General features: G+C 44.5%; 1 protein-coding gene across 1 annotated transcript in view; it reads right to left on the bottom strand.

Moving 5' to 3' along the window:
* Positions 1–22,437, bottom strand: part of NRAP (nebulin related anchoring protein) — a 289,660-nt gene that overhangs the window by 228,678 nt on the left and 38,545 nt on the right. The window contains exons 4-6 of the mRNA XM_085603355.1: positions 18,020–18,124; positions 12,723–12,827; positions 4,058–4,165 (exon numbers count right to left, since the gene is read on the bottom strand). Coding sequence (XP_085459481.1) covers positions 4,058–4,165; positions 12,723–12,827; positions 18,020–18,124 — 318 coding nt within the window. The remainder of the gene's footprint in view (positions 1–4,057; positions 4,166–12,722; positions 12,828–18,019; positions 18,125–22,437) is intronic.

Genomic DNA, 22,437 nt, shown 5'->3' with positions numbered 1-22,437 from the left:
TGATAGTGTCCATGTTCTCACAGACGCACCTCCACTTTTTAATGCAGTTGCATTTCGTTGTTGCATCTTAAAGTACACTGATGCCTCAGATTGAAGGATCTCATCGAAAAACCGATAATTAAGTATATGCCAACATTTGTCATGAATTTTCAACACTAGGCAAAAGTGCCCATGACTCAATGTAAGTACTGTATCCCGATAGGTTTTAGGGTGGAAAAGGGCACCACATCAGATAGGGACACATCAAACATACTTAGAAGTTACTCAACTCTTGACCTATTCACACAGCCACCAAGCAACCTACTTCAGGCAATCAGATTAGTACTATTTCATTAAGTCTCATTATCAAGCTGTATATGCCACCCTACCTTCATGTCCAGCCATTTTTGTTGGATCCCATGTCTTGGATTTTCTCTAATCCTCACACAGAATGGGGCCACTTCTGCAAAATCTTGCTCTAGGTGGTCATGAAACCCTACAGCATTATTAATCCCCATTACAGTGGATGTTGCAGCTGATCACCTTGGCCCATCTGTGATAGCGGATAGGGCTCCAGATTCATTTCCTGTCTTTTGGTCTTGGCTCTCCTTTGCATTGAGAGATCCCTTCTCAATTGGACACCCAGATATTCTCAGTGGATACAACGGGGTCAATAGCATATCCTAGATCCATTCGAAAGTTAACATAACCCTATCAAATCTCATTCGCTTGTCTGTCCGAGAAGCCCATCAACCAATTTTTCCCTCTCCTATGACCATGAGCATTTGTGTGTAGTGTCACACTAACTTTTAAGTGACACATCACTAAAAGAGCAGGAATAATTGCCCAAAAGCTCAGGTTAAATAGGGTCAAAAATCTTTACGAGGTGGCTTCTACTTTGCACAGTAGTGAAGGGAAGGGGTAAATTCTCTCAACGATCAGTAGCCCGGCACATTCTGCCTTTCACAACAATGATATGTTAACACTTTTCAGACCTAACTACTATAGACCCCAAATGACTCATAGTAACTTTCTGAACCAGATAAAAATTTTAACAGCCTCAAACACACCAACTAATTATTTGGAGCACATGCTCTCTATGACCAAAATGGTCATAGAAGTTATATTCAGTTGAAGTAATATACAGTGTTCCCATGTTGGTCCAACCATGGACTTGTTTCTTCTATAGAAGAAGGGGAGTGGCACAACTCCCAGAATACCAGTTTGTCTTTGGTTTACTTCACCAAGAGTCCAGGTAGCCTTTTGTTTCAACCTAACAGCAAGGTCAGCGGGAGACCACTTATACACACTCAGAGGTTACGTGAACATAGATCCACAGCTCATAGCAACCTGTGAACTGTAAACAACATCACTTTATCCACCAGCACTTTGAAGGGACATGCTCTTTGTTTTAAAAGTAAAAAGCTGGAAAGCAGACAGTCTGCAATATATCAATGCACGGCTGAGGTCTGGTGTTTCCTGTTTAATTTAAAACATGTCTCCACTTGATGCATTTAATAAAGTAATACCAATTGGGCCAAGCGACTGTATGGGCTGCCCTCACATCCTACATAGTATAGATATGACTTCCCAGGCATATTTTAATGGATGTTACTGATAGTTTAGGTATTGCAAAGTTAAGGTTCATGGTCACCAACCAAATCAAGAAATAAAGGCTGTGCTTATCCTTTGTGTGGTGCGTGAAAACCTGGTAATGGGATCAGGTGCAGATACTGAACCAAGAGATGTTCAACACTACTACAGGGTGGCCACCCATGCACACATTGACCTCTGTGGTAATATATATGCAAAAGCACTGTCCTAGTGAAAAAGAAGCACTCAGTAGACGCCCAGTTTACAATATGTGAAATACAGAAATGCATTTCACAATTTGTTAGTAACACTCCAGGGCAATGTCTTCATCCCTTGATGGAGATGCTTGACTAGATGGACTCGCTGTACACACCTCCGTGCTATTTTCATGAAAGCATGTGGACGTTCATGATTATACCCTAAAACCTGTCTGATTTGTCAGTGGAACCAGTGAACTGGTTCTTACTATGATCTAAACAGAATGTGACCTTATCAGTAGGTTACATTTATTGGCTCATTTGCATAGGCCTGCTATAGTTCACTAACCCTTAATATCAAGATACGCCGAGCCACAGCATAAAGCATTTGTGGTAAGTGGGTTGCTCATAGCAACGGGGTAGCTTGGTGTCACCGCAAGCTCAGTGACATGGGTGATGTAAATTCCTCTGGAATCCTGTTGGCTGGAGATTCCTGAGAGGAAGGTTGGGACGAGCGATGGCGAAGCTGGAAGGAGCTTGGTGGCTGGGGTGTTTCTTCTTGTGTAAGCCTAATAAATGTGTACAACGTTATCATCACCGTGTCTGCACAATTGTATTATACTAGCCACGATCTGGCGGACCTCAAGTGTGAGAGGAAGGAAGGAGACCAACACCAGAAAGTGGATACTCTGTGCTACGCTGATCTTCAGAGCTGCCCGCAGCTTCCGCTTGGGAGTTACTGCTTCACACCGTGATTCTACAAGTGGACAAGTTCTTGTCTATCTCCGTACTGAATGAAACAATGAGTACCCTGTGCACCCTCGCGCCCAACATTCAGTTTTTTTACCTTGAGAGAGTGCGGAGTCCCCGTTTTCTGCGTGAGTGGAACGTTTTGCAAGACTTCTTAATTACGCTCAAGCACGGACTGTGTGGTGGGTGTTCTCGCACTTGTTGAGGGCGCGTCATTGGTGCATCAAAGTGTAGCTCTGATCCACTGTGGAAACTTTTGTTTATACTCTTGAGCCGATGGGCTATTTGTTTATCGCCTGCCTGCAATCTCCTACTGAAAGTCACGTTTGGCCATGTCGTTGGCGGCCATTTTGAAGTGCCGGGCTAATCTTCTTGTGTTTGCCTGAACTCTGTGTCAATTGCAAGCGGTCACTAATACATGCACGGTTCGGACATTTCGTTTCGCGAATTGGATTAAGCGTCAGCGATAGGCAAGCTTGATCGAATGCTTGCTTGTCACTTCCTGGTTACACGCTTTCTACATTAACTTGCAGGTGTCAACTTATGCATCGTTCTCCACTGCACCAAACGGTTCAGCAATTGTGCTGTTTTTATTTTTCTTTAGTTCCTAAAATGTTGGGTTGAGTTCTCTGTAAAGGGAGGGAGGTGTGTGGTAACTGGGTTGCTCATAGCAATGGGGTTGCTTGGTGTCACCGCGACCTCAGTGAAATGGGTGATGTATATTTCTCTGGAATCCTGGTGACTGGAGATTCCTGAGAGGAAGGTTGGAACGAGCGATGGCGAAGCTGGAAGGAGCTTGGTGGCTGGGGTGTTTCTTCTTGTGTAAGTTAAATAAATGTGTACAATGTTATCATCACTGTGTCTGCACAACTTTATTATAGCATTCTCCTCAAACCCTCAAATGAACGCCGACTGGGGAAAAGGATCATCTGCTGGGAACTGAATCCTGCTGTTTCAGACACCCTCCCACACCTCCGCCCCACCAAAATACTGGAAAGGTCACTTATCCCTAATGTGCCGGACTAAGCTTCTGGTCTGGAATTGCCAAGAGGCCTGTAGCTCACAATGTACTTTCTAATTTACTGCGCATGGTGTGTGAAAAGAATTCAGATTTTACCATTTGGAATTCGCCACTTCCGTTTCTAAGTCTTTCATTTAATTTCCTCCTCTTTGAATGTGTTGGGGGAGGGGGGCTCACTGACAGCTACTGAAAGGCCTTCTTCAATGGTTGCCTTTCATCCCTTTATGAAGGGATGTGGGGCCTGATGCATCAAAGGACCCATTCTTCGTCTACGAGGATATGCGTTGATACATTATATAATACCTTGCACAGCTGTTCCTTTCAGCCAGTCTGTTCTACACTTTCCAACCTCCCAACTTCTGCAGGTAAAAAAAAAACTTTTCTATGTTGGACAGGAGGACATTGCCCTTTCATCAGGACCTTCTAAAAATATAGCACCTTGAGGGAGCAATGAGCTTGATGAGACAGTGACCCAGTCGTGGCAATGAGAACTGCTGTCAGGTGATCGAATACCTACATTGCTCGCGAGTTCATTCGCCTTCCTGGCTATCTGGAAAGCAGGAGTGATCATTGCAGGAAAGCTCCCTTTTCCCTTCTGCTGCTCGTATTCTTCTGTGTACTTTAACTAGGGGAACAAAGGAATGTTCAGGGTTAAAATGTGTATTAGTACTAATTCTAAAATACTGCACTCTATTCTGCAGTAGATCCTTGAGTAGAAAGTGACATGGCAAAATAATCATCACAATGGAAATATTAGCAATTATAGTGCTGAGTAATCAAGGATGTGGGCAACATCCCACTGGTGTTCCTTAATTCAAATGAGGTTTACTGTGGCACGTCATGAAATGTACACTGTGGGCTTGATTCATAAACGTAAACTTACACTTTTGTGTAAGTTTACAATTGTTTGCTATTCACATGTGTATTTTCCTAGTAGCATCTTTGAGACAGCGGAGTCTCCGCACATAAAACCATAGGACTATCCCATTGTATGTATTTGTATTTGTATTTTGTACTTATACCGCGCAACTATCACCCAACGGGTATCTTGGCGCTCAGACTGTGATGGAGAGAAACTTCTGAACTAACAAAGTGTGTAGCAGCATTGACAGAGAAAACGAAGGAAGATAGAAAACAAATACCGATCAAAGAGTGGGAGAATTAGGAAGCCATATGCCCCGCCCTGGGAAAGAGCCAAGTCTTCAAGCTTCGCCTGAAATCCATCAGGCAGTTAGCCTGTCTAATACTCAGGGGGAGTTCATTCCAAAGTCGCGGGGCCACTATACTAAAGGCCCTACCTCCCATCCTGGCCTTCTTGATCCTACCAGTGTTTAGCAAGAAGGCATTTGATGAGCGTAGAGTCCTTTGAGGCTTGTACCAGGATATTTTCTCCTGTAGAGTGATAGGGCCAAGACCGTGTGCCGCTCTGTAGACAATGCACAGGGATTTAAATTTAGCCCTTTCCATCATGGGAAGCCAATGAAGTTCTTGAAGCGCCAGCGTGGTTGAGGAGCCACGTTTCCTATTAAGCGCCAGTTTGGCTGCCATAGACTGGACCCTCTGCAAACTCTGGTAGATGTAAAGAGGAGCTCCTAGATATAGAGAGTTGCAGTAGTCCAGCCTACTTAATATGATACTACGAACCACCACAGGTCTTTTCTCCACAGGCAGGAGAGTTAAAATCTTCCGTAGGGCTTTCATGAGAGCACAGCACACCCCCACTGTTTTTTTAGCCTGAGAGGCCATCTGTAGATCATTATCGAACATGACCCCCAGATTCCGCACCGTTGTCACTGGGACAGTGGGTTCCACATCTGGGGCCATTCTGAGCTCAAAAGGCAGATCTCTTACTCCCGCTGGGGGGCAGTAGAGCACCTCAGTTTTGCCTCCGTTAAATTGCAGTGAATTAGCCCTGAGCCAGTCCGAGGTCTGACGCATACACTTTTGGAAATCTTCCATATTCAAAGCTCCTTTGCCCTCCAGTGAGAACACTAGTTGGGTATCGTCCGTGTAGTTAATAAGATCGATCCCATACGCTTTGATAATGGGGATTAATGGCTGCAAATAAATGTTGAAAAGGATCGGGCTGATAGCCGATCCCTGAAGGACCCCATGTTCCATCAAGGTCTTACGGGAGGTAAAAGGGGGCAGAGAGACCACCTGTTGTCTCCCTGTGAGATAGGATTGTATCCATCTCAAGGCACATCCCTTCACTCCCAAATGCTCCAGCCTATTCAACAGAATTTGGTGGTTTACCGTATCGAATGCGGCTGACATGTCTAAGAGGACCAGAACTGACGAAAGGCCTCTGTCAGCCCGCATCCGAAGGTTATCTAATACCGTGACCAGGGCTGTCTCCGTTCCGTGACCTGGTCTAAAGCCAAACTGGCTCTTATCCAGGAGATGGAACTCCTCCAGATACCCAGAAAGAGATCTGCTCACTACCTTTTCAATAATCTTTAAAGGAAAAGGCAGCAGAGAGATGGGTCTAAAACTAGCAGGATCTCCTGGGTCCAGAGAGGGCTTCTTTAGCAGTGGTCTAACCACTGCCAGCTTCCAGGTTTCAGGCACCACCCCTTCCTCCAAAGATTGGCAACATATCTGCCACAGCCGAGGGAGCAGAGCCGAAGCATGCTCTTTCCAGATCTTATTGGGTAGGGGGTCTAATGGGGACCCTGACCTCACATTCTGTGCATAGTTGTTAAACAACTCATTAGTGAGAGGTATAAAATGCTCCAGTGAGGTTACCATCCCTTGTTCTTCCGGAGACATGTGTCCATTATCATTTAGAGGAGAGGGGCTGCACATATTTAGCCCCCCTACAATTTTTGCGATTTTCTCCTCAAAATGAGATGCGATTCTGTCGCATAGCGCCTGTGACGTGACCACTTTATTTCCCACACTAGTGGGATTAGAGAGGTCTCTAATGATCTTAAAAAGGGCTCTGGTGCTGTTTGGTGCTGACAGAATGGAGTTGATGAAAAAGTCCGTCTTAGCCTTAGCCATTAGCTCTTTATACTGAGCTTGTACCTTTTTAAAGGCCCCTTTATCCTGCTCAGCATAATGCCTGCGCCATTTCCTTTCCGCCTGTCGACAGGATCGACGTATTATGCTCAGCTCTTCAGTGTACCATGGTGCAGAATGTTTTACTCTGGCCTTCAGGCGTTTCAGAGGTACGTGCTGATCTAGTACACCGAGGATATAATTCTGATACCGATGATAATTCACGGCCACTGACTCATGAGGATCGAAAGAAGGCAAATTTTGAAAAAGTGGCTCAGCCCTGCTCCTCATAAGTTTTGCCCAGTCTCTCCCCATACGATGAGTAACAGGTGGCGGTCTGGTGGTTTTTCCGTCAGGTATACAGATCCGAAACTGGATCAGCGAATGATCGGTCCAGGTCTGAGGTAGAATATTAACCACCTCAGTTTCGTTGAGATCAGCAAACAGGAGATCCAGAATGTGCCCTCCTTGATGGGTAGGTTGCCGGATCAACTGATGCAGGCTAAGACTCTCACAGGTTTCCCTGAGATCTCTTAGGTGGCCGTCTAAGGCACCATTCTCCCACATGTTGAAATCCCCCAGGAGCAGCATTCTTGAGTGAGTCAGTGACTGGGCCGCAATGACATCCAGGAGCGCTTGGTACTGTGTGTTGGAACTTGGGGGTCTGTAGCTGACCATCCCTGTAAGGAGCCTCCCTCTCTGTTCTTGTAGGGAGAAACCCAGTAGCTCGATACCCGCCACCTCATCAACCTCAGACGGGGCAAAGCCCCAGATGTCCTTAAACATCACCCCAACCCCTCCACCCCATCCAGTAGCTCTGTCCAGTCCAGTAGCTATGTGCAGAGAATCTGCAGTCATAAAGACACTATAAGTAAAATACCTTTGTGAATACAGTGGCTGCTGGTATTTGAGGGAGGTGAGTCGCGGGGAAGGGGGGAATGACATTTTTTTTTTTAAATACACGCTTACCTGTCTGCCGCAGCCCTCCGCCGTCACCACCGCCGCCTCCTCTCGGTCCTCTTACCCACTTCAAGGCAGGAAGCAGGATGCACCCGGCTTCCAGTCTCCCGATAGCCAATCACAATATTGCAATGCAGGGGTGTGATTAGCCTGGATCGGCACTCAGCCAGAGAATTGGAGGCTGACCATGTTCTCCATGCAGGCTGTAATGCAGCCTGCATGGAGAACATGCAAAGTGCAAAGTGCGCATTAATGTTTGGCCGGCCCCTGTGGGCAGGCCAAACATTCATGCGCACTTTAGGGAGTGCAAATCACTCCTCCCTTCCCCTGCTCTGTCAGCAGAGCAGCACTGCCCCGTCCCACCCACAAAGCTGCCGCAACAAGGAAAAAATAAAATGATAATAACTTAGAGTTTTTTTTTTTCCTTAAGTGACACCGCTTAAAAGCAGTGGGGCAACACTCCTGTGCATTAGCAGAGGAGCCGCCACTGTGTGAATAGCAAACAATCGTAAACTTAGACAAAAGTGTAAGTTTACCCTTGTGAATCACGCCCAGAAGGTCCGCGAAAACTGCTCCTGATTTATGATCAACTTAGTTAGTACATACAACAAGTTTTATTTAGAACAGCAATTACTTTGGACACAGTTGACAAATCTACACGAAACGTTCCAAAAACATTGCTTATTTCCCTTAGAAATTTTCTATAAAATGTCCTGCAGTTTGTTCATATTCTGTTCTACAACAAAAACCATAGCACAGATTTACATAAAACTTGGCACGAAATTAATACACCCAGTTTCGCCCCTTTTGTTGATTTATGTACTTCTCATAAGTCGTTTTTGAAAAAAATTAAAAAAGGAGTATTTAGTGATATCTGGGCAGAGCCCAAAATTTCAAATCTAACACTGAAAAAGCTGGGAAATGCCCTGCCAGCCATTAAGTGTTGCGAGTAGTTCAAGAAATGCATCACAAAAAAATGCGCAGGGACAGGAAGACTGTTGTAATCTCTTTGTATTTGTTTTCCCTCTTTGTGGTACATTCCATTCCCCCCTCCACTTTCCTGTTCCTTAGAATCTTCCCTGAGAGCTCAAGATAGAATGTTGTGAACTGTGACTGAGCAGAGTGGATGATCAGAATAAAGGTGCTTGTTCTTACCTGATTTGGAGTCTGCTTGTTCGTCTTGGACTACAATAAAGACTAAGCTGTAATGTTGTCACGTGTAAAGAAACATTTTTTGAGGTGGTGTTATTACTTTGGTCCTTTATGAAAACTCTATAGGAAACTTCACAGAATAAAGAACGAAAACGTAATATTTATTTAGGGGAAGCAAGTTCTAAGGTGGTCCCAAAAATTGCAGTTTTTATTGAAATTCCAATAGGGGATCAACAGGGGCGTAGCTTGATCAGTAAAACTGGAGGGGGGGGGGGCACAGGGGGAGCTGAATATTTCCCAACAGTCACGCTGACATATCTTATAAAAATACATTATATGAGCAGCAGCAGGGCATATGAGGGGCTTAAGGGGCAGTGGAAAGGGAGAGGAGTGCGGATTGTTAGGGTGTTAGGAGTACTTAAAACACAATATTTGTCAAACTAAAAAGAATGTGTGTGTGTGTTTTTGTCTGTGTGCATTTAAAAAATTCAGGGTGAAATCCGTCAGACACCTCACCATACCGGACTGGAAGCATATGTATCCAAATATTCATTACAGAATTAAAATGTTACCCAACCTCCATCAAAGCTATGCCCCAGGGAATCACTAAAATGCCAAAACACAAAAAAAAAATCCTAGGGACAATGCAAATAATTATTTGGAGCAGGCGCGGCCGAGAAAGGTAAGAGCGGTGGGTCGGAGGCAAGGTGTGGGGTTGGGAGTCAACAGATGACGGGATAGGTAAAATTAAATATAAAAATAAATAAAACCACTTACCGACTTGGCGATGCGGCGAGCGCAAGGTGAGTGGTTTTACTTATTTTTTTTTTATTTTACCTATCCTGTCGACTTCCCCCCATCCTGCTCTACCCCCGCCCCACTCCGCCACTCTTACCAGTACCAGCCCCTGATTTGGAGCAGGGGAATACACCCCGGGCATGGCTCAATTTCACCCCTGTGATAAGTGACCAAAGGCCATGCTCAGCTGGTACTAGGGATAGTGTGACACAGTGCATGCAAGGAGAAAATGCTATATTCAGCAGCCAGTACTTCTGGTCAGCCTTGCACCGCAGGCTCTTGGGGCGATAAGTGTGATGAGACCAAAAGACCACAGCTGCAACCAGAACCTTGGGCCATGTCATGTAGGTTCTGGAGGCAAACAAGCTGAGTGCAGGACATGACTAAAGATCTTATCCTTTGAGCCCTAGATTCAGGGGTCTGGGTGAAGACACGGCTAAAAGCAACACCCAGTGCACTGCTGCCTCTGAGAAATAGTGGGCACAGGGCCAAAGACAATAAAACATACCACCCAAAATCACAAGAGATGTGATAAAAGGAAGATATGACTGTTTGCTCGGAGGACAAATAACTTCAAATGGAAAAACATTTACAAATTCCCCTAAAACGTCGATTGAAGGAACATAATACTTGTAATGCAAAACCTTAAAACTACTAATGCCATTCCAAAATGACAACATCAATGACAGAACAGGTGACATCGCAAGTAACATCACCAGTGACATCATCAATGACATTAACTTATCAAAAGTAGCTAGACTCAAATGATAAAAGGGAAAATAAGAAATTGCAGGATAATTCAGTGCAAGGAATTGTTTAGGTAAAAGGGTCGGGATAATTTTAATATGTATTTTTTGCTATTCATTTTTTATTGTAATGTACGTAGTCTACTTTTCAAGACTATGGGCCACGCAAGGAAAAGGCTCATTTGTTTTCAAATTAAGGATCCCATTTTGTACCCCTGTCCAGTGAGTGTGCCATTGTCAACAGGCGTGGAGTGTGCTCACCTCACGCCTGTGGTTTCAGTTTTTCCGGGGGGGTCACCAATAATCTACCCACTCCGGCACTGACAGCATGCCTGCAGTAATAGAATGTATTCTATCCTGGGAACCAATCAGACTGTACATTTCCCTGGAGTCTGAAACAACCTGGAAATGCCAATGCAAGGAAATTCTCCTATGAGAAAGGAGGATCCTTTCAAATTCAAAACCAGTCCTCGAATAGTCTAAGTCGGAGGGCCATTCAAGGTCCAACTATACAAAAGATGAACCTCTCAAAGTTCACCTGTCACCTTTTAAAAAGTGAATATCTCAATTATCAATGTGACGTGGTCAAGCTTGGTGTAGTGTCTCTAAGCAGTTGTTCCTGCATAAATAACATATATACAGTTGTTACTCCTAGTCTGAAATGCGCTCCCATTCCGTTTTCACGGTAGGAATGCTTCCCACTAATACAGGACCAGCTCCATTTCAATCTCTGAGCAAAACGAGGGTTTGTGGAGCCTTGCTGGCCGCTTCCTGGAGTTTTAAAGCCCCGTAAATACTATCAGTCTCTGTTCAGCTGCCGGTCCACACTTATGTTCTCAAATCCCGCAGGTCAAGAGACGGAGGCTCTCAACTGGAAATAGAAGCAACTTCTCTCAGGTTACACAAACATTTGGAGCTGGTGCCTCAACCCACTGAACTTAACGTCCTGGGAAATTGGGAAAGGCAAGTGTGTTTAATGACTATAAGGTCTGACCAGAGTTCCCAAGAAACAAAGCCGAACTCTACACAAGAAGGTTTGGGAATGTTTTCCAACTGTTTACATAAGAGAAGGAGTGCTGAAAACAGGGAGTAGAAAGGATGCTCCTAGGTGGCAGTCTGGGCTGGAGGAACAGGTGGGGAGGGGAGACTCCCCAGGTTGGTGGGGGGGGCACCCACCAAACTTAGAGAACACGGCCGCAACTCTGCTCTCTGCAGACGCTGCAGCAGCACTTACATCAAAACTGAGATGACAGCTCACTGTCACATCCTGATGGCAGGCTAGAATTATTTTTTTATTTTGCAGAAATAAAACAAAGAGGAGGTCTATTCTGCTAAACAAAAAGCGAACAGCGCTTGTTCAAAAGGAGTTTTCATCCTTCACATAGAGGTGATTTGATGACATTCCCTGCACCGGTCAGCCACACCTGGGGGGCGAAATCAGATAGGAAAAATCTTCATTTGGAGGCGCGCCCTTAGACGTCGACCTTCCATTGCATTAAAAGGAATCTATGACAGTATTCCGCAGCCTTTTTCCCCGCAGGGAATCACAATGCGGTCGTTACAATGACCGCGTTGTGATTCCGCATACCATTACTCCACAAGTCGGAACAACGACTTGCGGAGGGGGGGCGCTGGATGTTGGAATTGTATAATTTATTATTCCAACTCCAGTCTGTAAACACATGGGATGGTGTTGGATTTTAAATCCAACCCCTCCCCCCTTCTCCGCAAGTCGTTGTTCCGACTTGCTGGGTAATGGTATGCGGAATCACAACCCGGTCGTTGTAACGTCCGTGTTGTGATTCCCTGCGTTGAAAAAGTTGCGGGGTAAACGTTGTTTACCCATTAAAAGTGGTGCGTCTGTGGTGGTCACCAGCCCTCTGGTGGAAGCTCCACCTGCAATCAATCATCAGTCCCGCCAACTCTAAATGGGCTGGGAAGCTGGATTTGTCCAGGCGGGAGACTCGCCAGGTGGCACTGAGCTCCCTATTCAACCAAACTTGAATATTTGACAGGGGTCATGAGGTGCATTTTAATTTCTTGTTTGAAGAGCACGTGTTTCGTCACAAGGTGTAGGCTGTTTTTCCTGGTTCTAATACATGTTCTCGGTCTAGAACCATCTGGCTTTTGTCTTCAATTTAGAATCAACAGTAACGTGAATGCGAATCATTGCAAAGACTTAAAACTGTTCTTTTTGACTGCTCTGTGAGTGCTTTGGTACTAAGGTTTTTCATGTTCTGGAAGTAGGGTGCCATTGTACCATTACAGCATCAACCAGATAAAATTAGCTATTTTCTAACAATTTTTGCACTTAACATAAGATGTTGGGTCGACAAGACCACTACTACCTGTTGTAATCATTTATATTCAGTGTAGAGTTCAATGGTGATTGCAAATCTACTGTATGATGATCGATTCATTTCAAATCAATTACTCGCCAGTAAGAATTATTTTCGAATAATGTGGTTTAATTAAACCTGTCAGATCACTGCCCACACTTTTTGAAGCCCGAACCATACTTACATCACTGAGGGTCTTCTGCGCCTGGGCCACTCGCACCATCTCAGGGTCTGGGACCGCCGGTGAGTACCAACATTTCTCCTCTTCATATGCAGCCTGGTACGCATTCTGAAAATGATACATTCAGTATACATATTATTTCACAAGCAATATGACTGTAAATTAAATCATTAAACTGAAAAGGCCTTGCTGTACTACGTGAAACACTGTTTATTCTTGTTTTAAGTAGAAGCACAGAGTCACAACAAAACACACAGCACAACACGAAAACATTACGTGTCTTGAAGCCCTTGCTTCTAATGCACACACCTTAAGTCCCACACAGAGGATAGCTGTAAGGCTGGGCACTGAGAGCCCAATTTACAATCATTTACCATAGGCAAGTGAAACGTACGTATGGAAGTGTAGTAATATATGCATTCGAAAACGTCATGAAATTCACAAAGGAAAGGAGAAACCCAATCTGCCTGTATAAGTATGTTTCACGTGTTAATAATATATGTAATACAAGTACATATTACACACACACACATACATGAACAACTGGGCGCTCCTAGGGAAGAGTCAGAGGAGTGACCCAAGAGCATGAACACGCAAGGTTGTGCATTTCTGTGTATTTTCAAAGGTTTGGAAATGCACTTTATACAAAAAACTAATCACCTAATTCACAACACAAGCGTAAGGTAAATAGAGAGTACACTTAGTTTCTCCAATACAAGCAGGTGTAACAAGATATCCGTGGGAATAGGTGTCATTTATGAAAGGAATGGGAAGGAAGTGGAAATATTCTTAGCACTGGTGCATTTTTTAAGGGGATCAAGGCATCAGCTAGTAAAAAAGCAACAAGGCACTAAAGTGTGCGAATAGCAAAGCCCAGTAAAAGCGTGAGTAGCACTTGTATGTATGCGCGTTAACAATTTGTAAATCACACAAACGCATCATTGTGCTGTGTATGCGCTCTTGACAGTGTCATCTTAAATAGTTCGGGGACCCTGGGCACGACAAACTGTAGAGTGCCCTGTCCAGAACAGGCTTGTATTTTATTGCCCACTTGATGCCAATTTAAGCTGCGCGACGTAAAACATTATTGAATAATATATTAAAGGTTGAGATAGAAAAATAGACAGATGTGGGATGGAAAGTTCACATTCCCAAGGGAGATCCTTGGAAGGTGGGGCCCTGGGCAATTGCCCACTTTACCTATGCCTTAAAACGTCTTCCTCTTGTGTGCCTCTGGGGCGTTCGGTGTGCCTCTCTGTGTTTCTGCATCTGCCCGTGTGTCGATGGCTGCCACCGTGTGTGTGTTTGTAATGAACGATACTAGCTCACTGTGGGCTTGTGAAAACCCAGCAACACGTGCCTTACAGTGGCATTGTGGAAAATGAGAAATTCTGTGAATTGCGGCAATATTGAGGGAACTGAGCATCTCCACTCCTTTAGTATTGTAGAATCCTGGCAAAGACCTGATGATACAATTTTCTAGAAATTGTACCGAACGGTCCATTGCAGCAGTACAGTCAGATCTGGACAGACATTTAAATTACAGCAGACTTCCAGAAAATTGGCTCAATTTAGAGTGATAAAGTTTTGAAGAAACTAGTCAAAAAAGTGCTCACTACTGACGTTCTGTGGAAAATTAGCATAAATGTACATAGCTGAACCTTTGTGTGAATGGAAAATATGCCTATTTCTCCAGCGTAGCGAAAACTACGCAAAATATTAATGACGACACAACGGAAATTGGTCCAAATTGTGCATTACCAAATTATTGTAGAAATGTAGCTAATGAGCACGTCAAGCTGGGGTATATATAAAATATTTTATTACTACGAAATATGTGTATTATTGTGTCATTGCGGAAATTAGACAAAAATATCCCTTACAGGGCCCAGTAGTAACGTGCTGACATGGGATGTGATGCGTAGGATATGTTTCATGTATTTGCCTGTTTAAGCATAACTGTTACCCCATTCAACCCTAATACTGGCCACAGGATGAATCAGTGTCTGATATTAGGGTGTGCTGCATTTTGTCACTCATGTCAAATTGTGAATCCGCTTGCTCAGGTGACAAACGTTTCCAATTGTGTGTAGGCTATTTCCTCGGTTCTCATGAGTTCAGCTAGGAACATGTGTGTAGTCTTTGTGAGATACTAGAGGCTCAAGAATATTCGGGAATAAATTTGAGATTTACCAATCTTCAGAGTTTACCCCCACCAATCATTTTCGGGGGATCCCTTGGTGTTTGATACCATGATTCACAGATAACTAGCTTTTCCTTTGTCAATAAACATTTCACACTCAAACAAAACCTGAAGTGTTCTTTGACCAAATGTTTTAGCCCAGGGTCTGTTATAAGCCCTAAATTGCCTGGGCGAGCGTTGTGCCGGCATCTGGGTCCGCAGTGCTGTGCTGACCATACGCAACAACTGCATTCTTAATGAGGGGCTACTGTCTGTGTGTCAGCCATTTTGTGGCTTGGGGTTATTATGTGCTGATATCAACACTGTGCGCTATTGGCACTTGAACATCATCATATTGATGCTTAACACCTAATACAGTTTTAAATCACCAATATTCCCATAAATATTCATATAACATAATTGTGTCATTCTATTTTTAACATATTATGCAGGTTCAACCAGGAAAATCCTCAACCCCCAGCCAAATTGTCCTTTAAAGCTACCCAGAGACGACCCGTGCCACTGATTCAGGGCAGGTAAAAAATGCACAAAGTGCCAATAAGTTGCTTAAAAAATACTTGGGATAGAAAACTCAGACACCCATGAAAAAATGTCTCTAAATCACATTAGGGAAACTATAGCGATGGTGCCTTACGACTGACGTAAACTGCTTGTTTTAATCTGAGTGCTCCCTCCTGATGCAATGTTCATAATTAGACATGATGCTCAGTGTATGTACTTGACATTAAGTGCATAACTCCTCTAGACACTTTTTTTGATATCACCAATAATCTCCCGGAGATATTTGTAATATTTGCATACCTTTCTTTGCATAATAGATATACGTGCGCAACTGGCCAATTAAATACAAGTGTTGAGCACTATTCCCCTGGGTGAGTCTCAAGATCCCCTACAATTGTCCATAATTCCAATCCAGTCAATGCTGCAGCTATAGAGAGTTTTACCAGGTACCATTTACAAAATCTTTGTCTAAATTGTTCACGGACGAACCCTGATCTTCTGCATGAGCTGATTAACTCATCCTGTTTTTACAAAACAATAAACCAGCTGTGATATATTTTTCTACAGCATCCATGGAGACAGCACTCAGAGAGCCAGAGTACGAAGTATCGTCCACGGTAAAATGCATTATGGCATGTACAGAAGGCAAAATGCGACTCGATAACTTGTTACCGAATCGCATTTTGCTTTTGCGATTCGGTATTAGGAAGGGGCGTGTTTAGGGCATCCCTTACTAATACCGAATAGAATTGGCATGTATGAATGCTTTGCGAGCAGGATTGTGGTTGCAAAACATTTGCAGTTATCACCAACCTCAATTTGGTGGTAACCCATTCGCAAACACCTTTGTGAATGTGGGCGGCAGCATTTTTTAAAAGCAGACACTCCTGCTCTTAAAAAATGAAAAGATAGTTTTTCATTTATATTTTTGAAACGCATCCTGTTTTCCTTTAAGGAAAATGGGTTGTAATACAATAAAAAAGTGTTTTATTGAAAGAGCAGTCACAGACATGGTGGTCTGCTGACCCCGGTAGGCCACCATCCCCATGAGTGCTAGCCGTTCCCAATAGGTCACGAATTGCGACCTGCCTCATGAATATTAATGAGGCATGTCCTTTGCGAAACATTGGGAATCGCAAACAGTGTAAAATCAGTGGTCAGAGTGGGCGGGATCGGCAGGGCACTTCATGCCCCATCTTTTTTAATTTAATACAATCCGTTCCCCAACTTTTTTATTTTAAAAAATGTGTCCCAGGACAGCAGAAACAGCCAAGGTCTATAGATAAAGCTCAGCCGTTCGTGGCCATTCGGGGACGGGCAGGGTGGGCAGAGACGGAAAAGGACTTTTCCTTCTTGCCCAGAGAAGACAAGGACAGTGTCCACTTCTACTGCTCAGCTACTGGCAGCTGCTCCCATCTTTCTCTCTCTCTCTCTCTCTCTCTCTCTCTCTCTCTCTCTCTCTCTCTCTCTTTCTCTCTTCCTTTTCTTCTTATTCTCTCTCTTTCTGTCTCTGTCTTGCTCTTCCTCACCTGCTGAAAACAGTGATTTCAAGAAACGGTTCATAACCTCTCTTTTCTCTCCTTTCCTTCATTCGTTCCCCTGTGAAAGGGATCCAAAAAAATAAGAAAAACTTCTGCTGGAAATTATGTCTCCTTCTGACATTTTTCTATTCCAAAGTGCAGCCTCAGGACAGAGAGGAAAAAAAGGTTCAATTATGAAAAATAACTAAATAAAACAAGACAGAGTGGTTGCAAAGTGGCCAGATTGGTTTTATTCACCCCCAAACATATTAGCGCGACTTTACAGAGTTTGCCACTGAAACTTTACTTTCATTTTCTTGTTTTTCTTTGAACAGCATTATTTTCCCCGGTGAGGAAGTGCATGTTACAGGAAGTACTGCAATAACTTGTTGATGTGTAGAGTGGAAAACATTTAGGGGCCTATTAGGATACCCACCCTAGTGGTGCTGGGACCGGCCGCCAGTGGTGCGGCGGTCCCGCACCGGCAAGAGGATGCCACCGCCACCACACCTCTGACTCCGCCCACTGACCCAATCATCGGGTTATTCCTGCCCGCTGATTCTCAACCTACAGTTCCCCTACTTTTTTTCCCCACTTTGAACACTGTGTAAAACACACTGCTGTGCATAGCTGTTTGCGATTTCCTAATAGCGAATCACAAGAATTCGCTATAAGGAAATCGTGAAAGGTAGTCTATGTATATCTGGCTCAAAATGCCTACCCTGTTCAAAACCAATACATTTTTCACCAATTTCAGTGATGTCAGTGGCTGAGTTAATTCCACAAGGCCCAATTTGCCACTAATTAGCAACAAAATTGGAGGGATAGTATCAAATTCACATCTGCCTTGCAGCCATTTGTGGTCTATGTTCCTACACAAAAATACCATTTGCCAAACATTTTTCCAACCATGTTGCCCTCTCTTCCCAGGGCTCATATTATAACAATGTTATAGCTATGAAAGTGAGCAATATATAGTCTGGTTCCCATGAACACTTATCCCCATGTTACTTTGGTTTTATTTTGACATGTAATGCATTCATACCTGGCTGATTGGTTTGATGAAACATTCTTACCTGACTTGACAGTTTCCCCACTTTCCGCACATGTTCCAAATCTCTGGACTTCACATCCCAATGAAAAACAGATTTGTAGCGTTCCCCTTCTTCTCTGTATTTGATCTGCAAAATCAAACCCAATCAGTGTTAACTCTCAGCCTTGCTTCTCATAATTCCAAAGAGGTCCAAACTCAAGTGGAGTAAATGTCAGCTCACCTGCTGCCATACCATTCTTCTGCAAATTACTCAACCATCCACCAAAGAAGACATGGGGAGTCAAAGACTCATTTGACAAACATTATTTTTAATATAACCGTGCACCAAACTAGAAGCAATGCACATGTCTCCAATGTGGGTTTGTATCAGACAAATATTATGCACAGTCCAGTTAGTACCCGAAGAAAAATGGGATTCAAAACATTGACAAATCTTTGGTTAAAGAATTGGAGACCCAACAGCTAAACTGAATGTAAAGGTACCAAAGAATTTGTAGGATTAACCAAAATTCAGTAGTGTCACAGTTGATACTTTGAGCATCCTGTAAAATTCTTATTGTTTTGAGACTGTACTGTGCTCCCCTGCCTTTTGGCTAGGTTTGTGCTATTGAAAGTTGGCCTGTGAGTCCAATATTTATGCCTGGTGCTAGCCTTTGATGTGGAGGAAACTTCTAAGCTACCCCCATATCTCTTGTGACTTAAAATCCATTATAGAGGATTTTACATTACCATTTTTTAGAGACCAAAACACAAAATGTCTACTTGTTCCCAATCAAATGTTAGCACTTATTAAATGTAATAAGGTAATCCGATTGTATCCTATATGAAAGGTAGGTCTCACCATATTGAAAAATGAATTTGGGAGTTTTTCACTACTTAAAAACATATGTGCTAACTTTTAAATACAATAACCATGTCCTATTGGCTGTTTAGGGCCTACCATAGGGGTTTCTTATATAAAGTGTTCATGCCTGGCAAAGGTTTATTTTGCCAGGTCGAATTGACAGTTTAAAACTGCACACAGGCTGCAAGAGGAGACTTGAGACATGTTTTAAAGGGTTAGTTAAGTGGGTGGCACAATATGTGTTGCGGGCCCACTAGTAGCATTTAATTTATGGACCCTGGGTTCATGTAGTACCACTTAAAAGGTGCTAATTGGGTGTAAGCTAATTTTACCATGTTTAAAACAGAGAACACAAGCACTTTAGCATTAGTTAGCAGTGGTAAAGTGTATGGAGTTGTAATGTCAACAAAACAAAATCAAGACAACAGGAGGGGAGAGGTCAAGAAGTCTGGATGAAGACCACACCAAAGACTGTTAGGTCTATCAATTTGAAATAGGTGTTTTTGCTGTATTGGAAACTAAACAATACAGAAAGTCCCTATATCATAATGTATAAGAGGAAGAATACCTCTATCTGGGCCAAATATTTTGTACAGATGATAAATAATTCTGAATGTATTTTTCTCCTTAGTAGGTGCCTCTATCTAAAAAACCTTACACTAATTATTGTCTACAATAACACAGTACAGCTTACAGTTTCACAAAGATACTATTCAATTCAATCATGAATATATTAAAAAAACAGTTTATTACATAAAAAACAATATTATATTACATATTCAATCATATATCATTTATGGCCTTCCTCCCACTATAGGTTACAATCTAATAATATAAAACCTTTAAAAACATTTAAAAAGTCCACGCAGCGTTTCGGTGTTTGCTCGAAGCTTCTAGTCACATCTGCTCACTGTCTTAAATAAATCATGTTGTAAATAAAGTATCAATAATGGGAAAAAATAAACTCCTAATCATGGTTTTGATCTACCTCAAATACATTCAGACAAAAGTGCACATGACATATGTCAAATTTGGAGGCTATTTATGGCAAGATGTATCATTGGACAGATTGCAAATAGTACATACAAATTGCATTTTTTGGATGCAACTGATGTAATCATTTGTCACATTGCAAAACCTCCTGCATTATGATTATTAATGAGGAAGGCAGGCTATTTTTGCTACCCTCTTCTAATGGCTGTAAACGCAAGGAAGGAGTCCTGCAGGGGACAGGAGACCTCAATAACTCCGTTCGCATTCCCACCATGTGAACAATTTTTTTAAAGTACCCTGTATCCCCTGAAGAGACAGGTGCTGCATTTAAAACCTGTTTATATGCGGGAGGAGCCTAGCGCTTGACCAAGATGGCCGCGTGAGCCCTGAGCTCCCGCTACCCTCGCGCCCTCCGGCACTTATCCTGTCCTAAATCCTGATTTTCATGCACGGAATCTTGCAGATGAGTCACAGCTGGGGCGACTGACGCTGTCCGGGCGAGGATCGCCCACCGGGGACCGAAGTTGTGCATGGCAGAAGACTGCGGCCTACCTCCGAAGGATGCCAGGGGCTTGCGTTGGCAGGATGCCCGGCCACTAATTGAACAACAGCGGCCCTAGGAGGTGTGAACCGACGGACGGATGCCGCTGCACTTTCGCTTTCGCTTTCTCGCCCTTTGTTTGCTCTGGCTTGGGAGCGCTTCACGCACATCCTCCTCTGTCTGGAGGACTTCCACTTGGTCCTGATTGACTGTGGTAGTCCTATTTGACCCTGTTTCCTCTAGCTGCGTGATGGACGGCCTTTGGCACTTGATTGTCCTGCTGTTCGGGATGTCGACCAAATCGGAGGCGGACAGGTCGATGTCTAAGACTACCCGGCGGGGAGGCTATACCCAATCCAACAATATGGATCGTTATGCCCAGCAGAAGGGGTCGCCCGGTGGATCGGGACAGTCGCTGGAAGCGCAGAAGGCCGATTCATCCCCTGCCTCGGAGCTATCGCTGCAGGATATCAAAGGGGCGATAGATGGGATGCAATCTTCGATTGGGCGACAGTTTGAGACCCTGGCGCACAAGGTGGACATGATTCTGATTGATGTCAACTTGATTCGCGCGGACCTGGGCAAAACCAACGAGCGGGTCAAGTCCCTGAACCTCAAGACCACTGGTCTAGCGGACGATGTCTCGGAACTTCAGGCTGAGGTTCGTAAGTTACGAACCGCGAGTGACCTCTCCGCCCGCCGGCTCGAGGACTTCGAAGGTCGGGCCCGGCGCAATAATATGCGCCTTATTGGGGTCCCGGAAACCTCAGAGGATCTCTCTGTGGATTTACTCGTCGAGGATTTGGTGGTGAATCATCTCGCGCCTAAAGGCCTCAGCAAGTTCTTTGCGGTGGAGCGGGCTCACCGAGTGCCTGGAGGACGGCCTAAGGTGGGAGCCCCCCCGAGACCGATTGTAGCCCGGATCTTTAATTTTCGGGATCGAGACACTATCCTGCAAGCATCAAGGGTGACAGGCCCGGTCCCTTTTCAGAACGCCTCTGTGAGTTTTTATCCTGACTTCACCCAGATGGTGCAGAAACAGAGGCAGAGTTTCCTGGGGGTGAAGCGGCGGCACAGGGATATGGACCTGAAGTATGCCATGCTTTTCCCCGCCAGGTTACGTGTGGTGTATGAGGACCGGACTTTCTTCTTCGAATCACCGGACATGGCAGGGGACTGGTTGGATGCGCTCCCTCGGCGGCAGCCCGGCCGGGACAGCGTGGACGGAGCGGAAGGCAATCGTGATGGACAGAAGTGATACCTCCGGTGTTGGCACGTATTGACTCAGCCCCGGACAGTGACTCGCACCTTCCTGCAGTAATGGGAGGGCGGCGGGGGGAAGATAGGAGCTCTTTCCTCCCTTGGGGTACTTTTTGTAGAGTTGTTTTTGATAGGGCGACAGGCACACTGCAAGTTGGGGGGGCTTTGTAAGCTGACGCAGGGGTGCAGGGAGGGGGGGGGATTTGGGATGTTGGGGTTGTTGTTGGGGGGTGTGTTTCTTTTCTTGCAAGGCGTAGCAATTGTTGTCAGCATTGTCCGATCATGGTTCTCCGGGGGGGTGGAGGTCTCTTTGTGTTCGGGGATGGGGGATAGGGGCTTAAGCATAATCTGCTGGAATGTTAATGGCTTAGGGGACCGTATTAAACGGGGGATAGTCCTGCAATTCTTGAAACGGACCTCGCCAGATGTGGTCCACCTGCAGGAGACCCATCTTATAGGGAATACGTGTTATGCACTCAACAGAAAGGGCTATAAATTCATTGCTCACTCGGGGTTCTCCTCGGGCTCCAGGGGTGCGGGCATACTTGTTAGAGCTTCCCTACCATTCGAGGTTGATTCCACCATTGCTGATGACAGGGGGCGCTTTGTGGCTGTGGCGGGGAGATGGGAGGGCAGAACGTTGGTATTGGTTTCTGTTTATGTCCCTCCTGCCCTGCAGGCCTCCACGTTTGCTGATCTGGGCAAGGCCTTGTTGGAACTCCCCGAAGGGATGCTGGTGGTGGGAGGAGACTTCAATGCGGTTGGTTCTGGAATGCTTGATAGGTGTCCGCCCAGGGACACC

The sequence above is a fragment of the Triturus cristatus genome, chromosome 1_2, assembly GCF_964204655.1.
Source record: "Triturus cristatus chromosome 1_2, aTriCri1.1, whole genome shotgun sequence".
NCBI classification, from domain to species: domain Eukaryota; kingdom Metazoa; phylum Chordata; class Amphibia; order Caudata; family Salamandridae; genus Triturus; species Triturus cristatus.
This window is presented reverse-complemented; position numbering and strand designations above follow the sequence as displayed.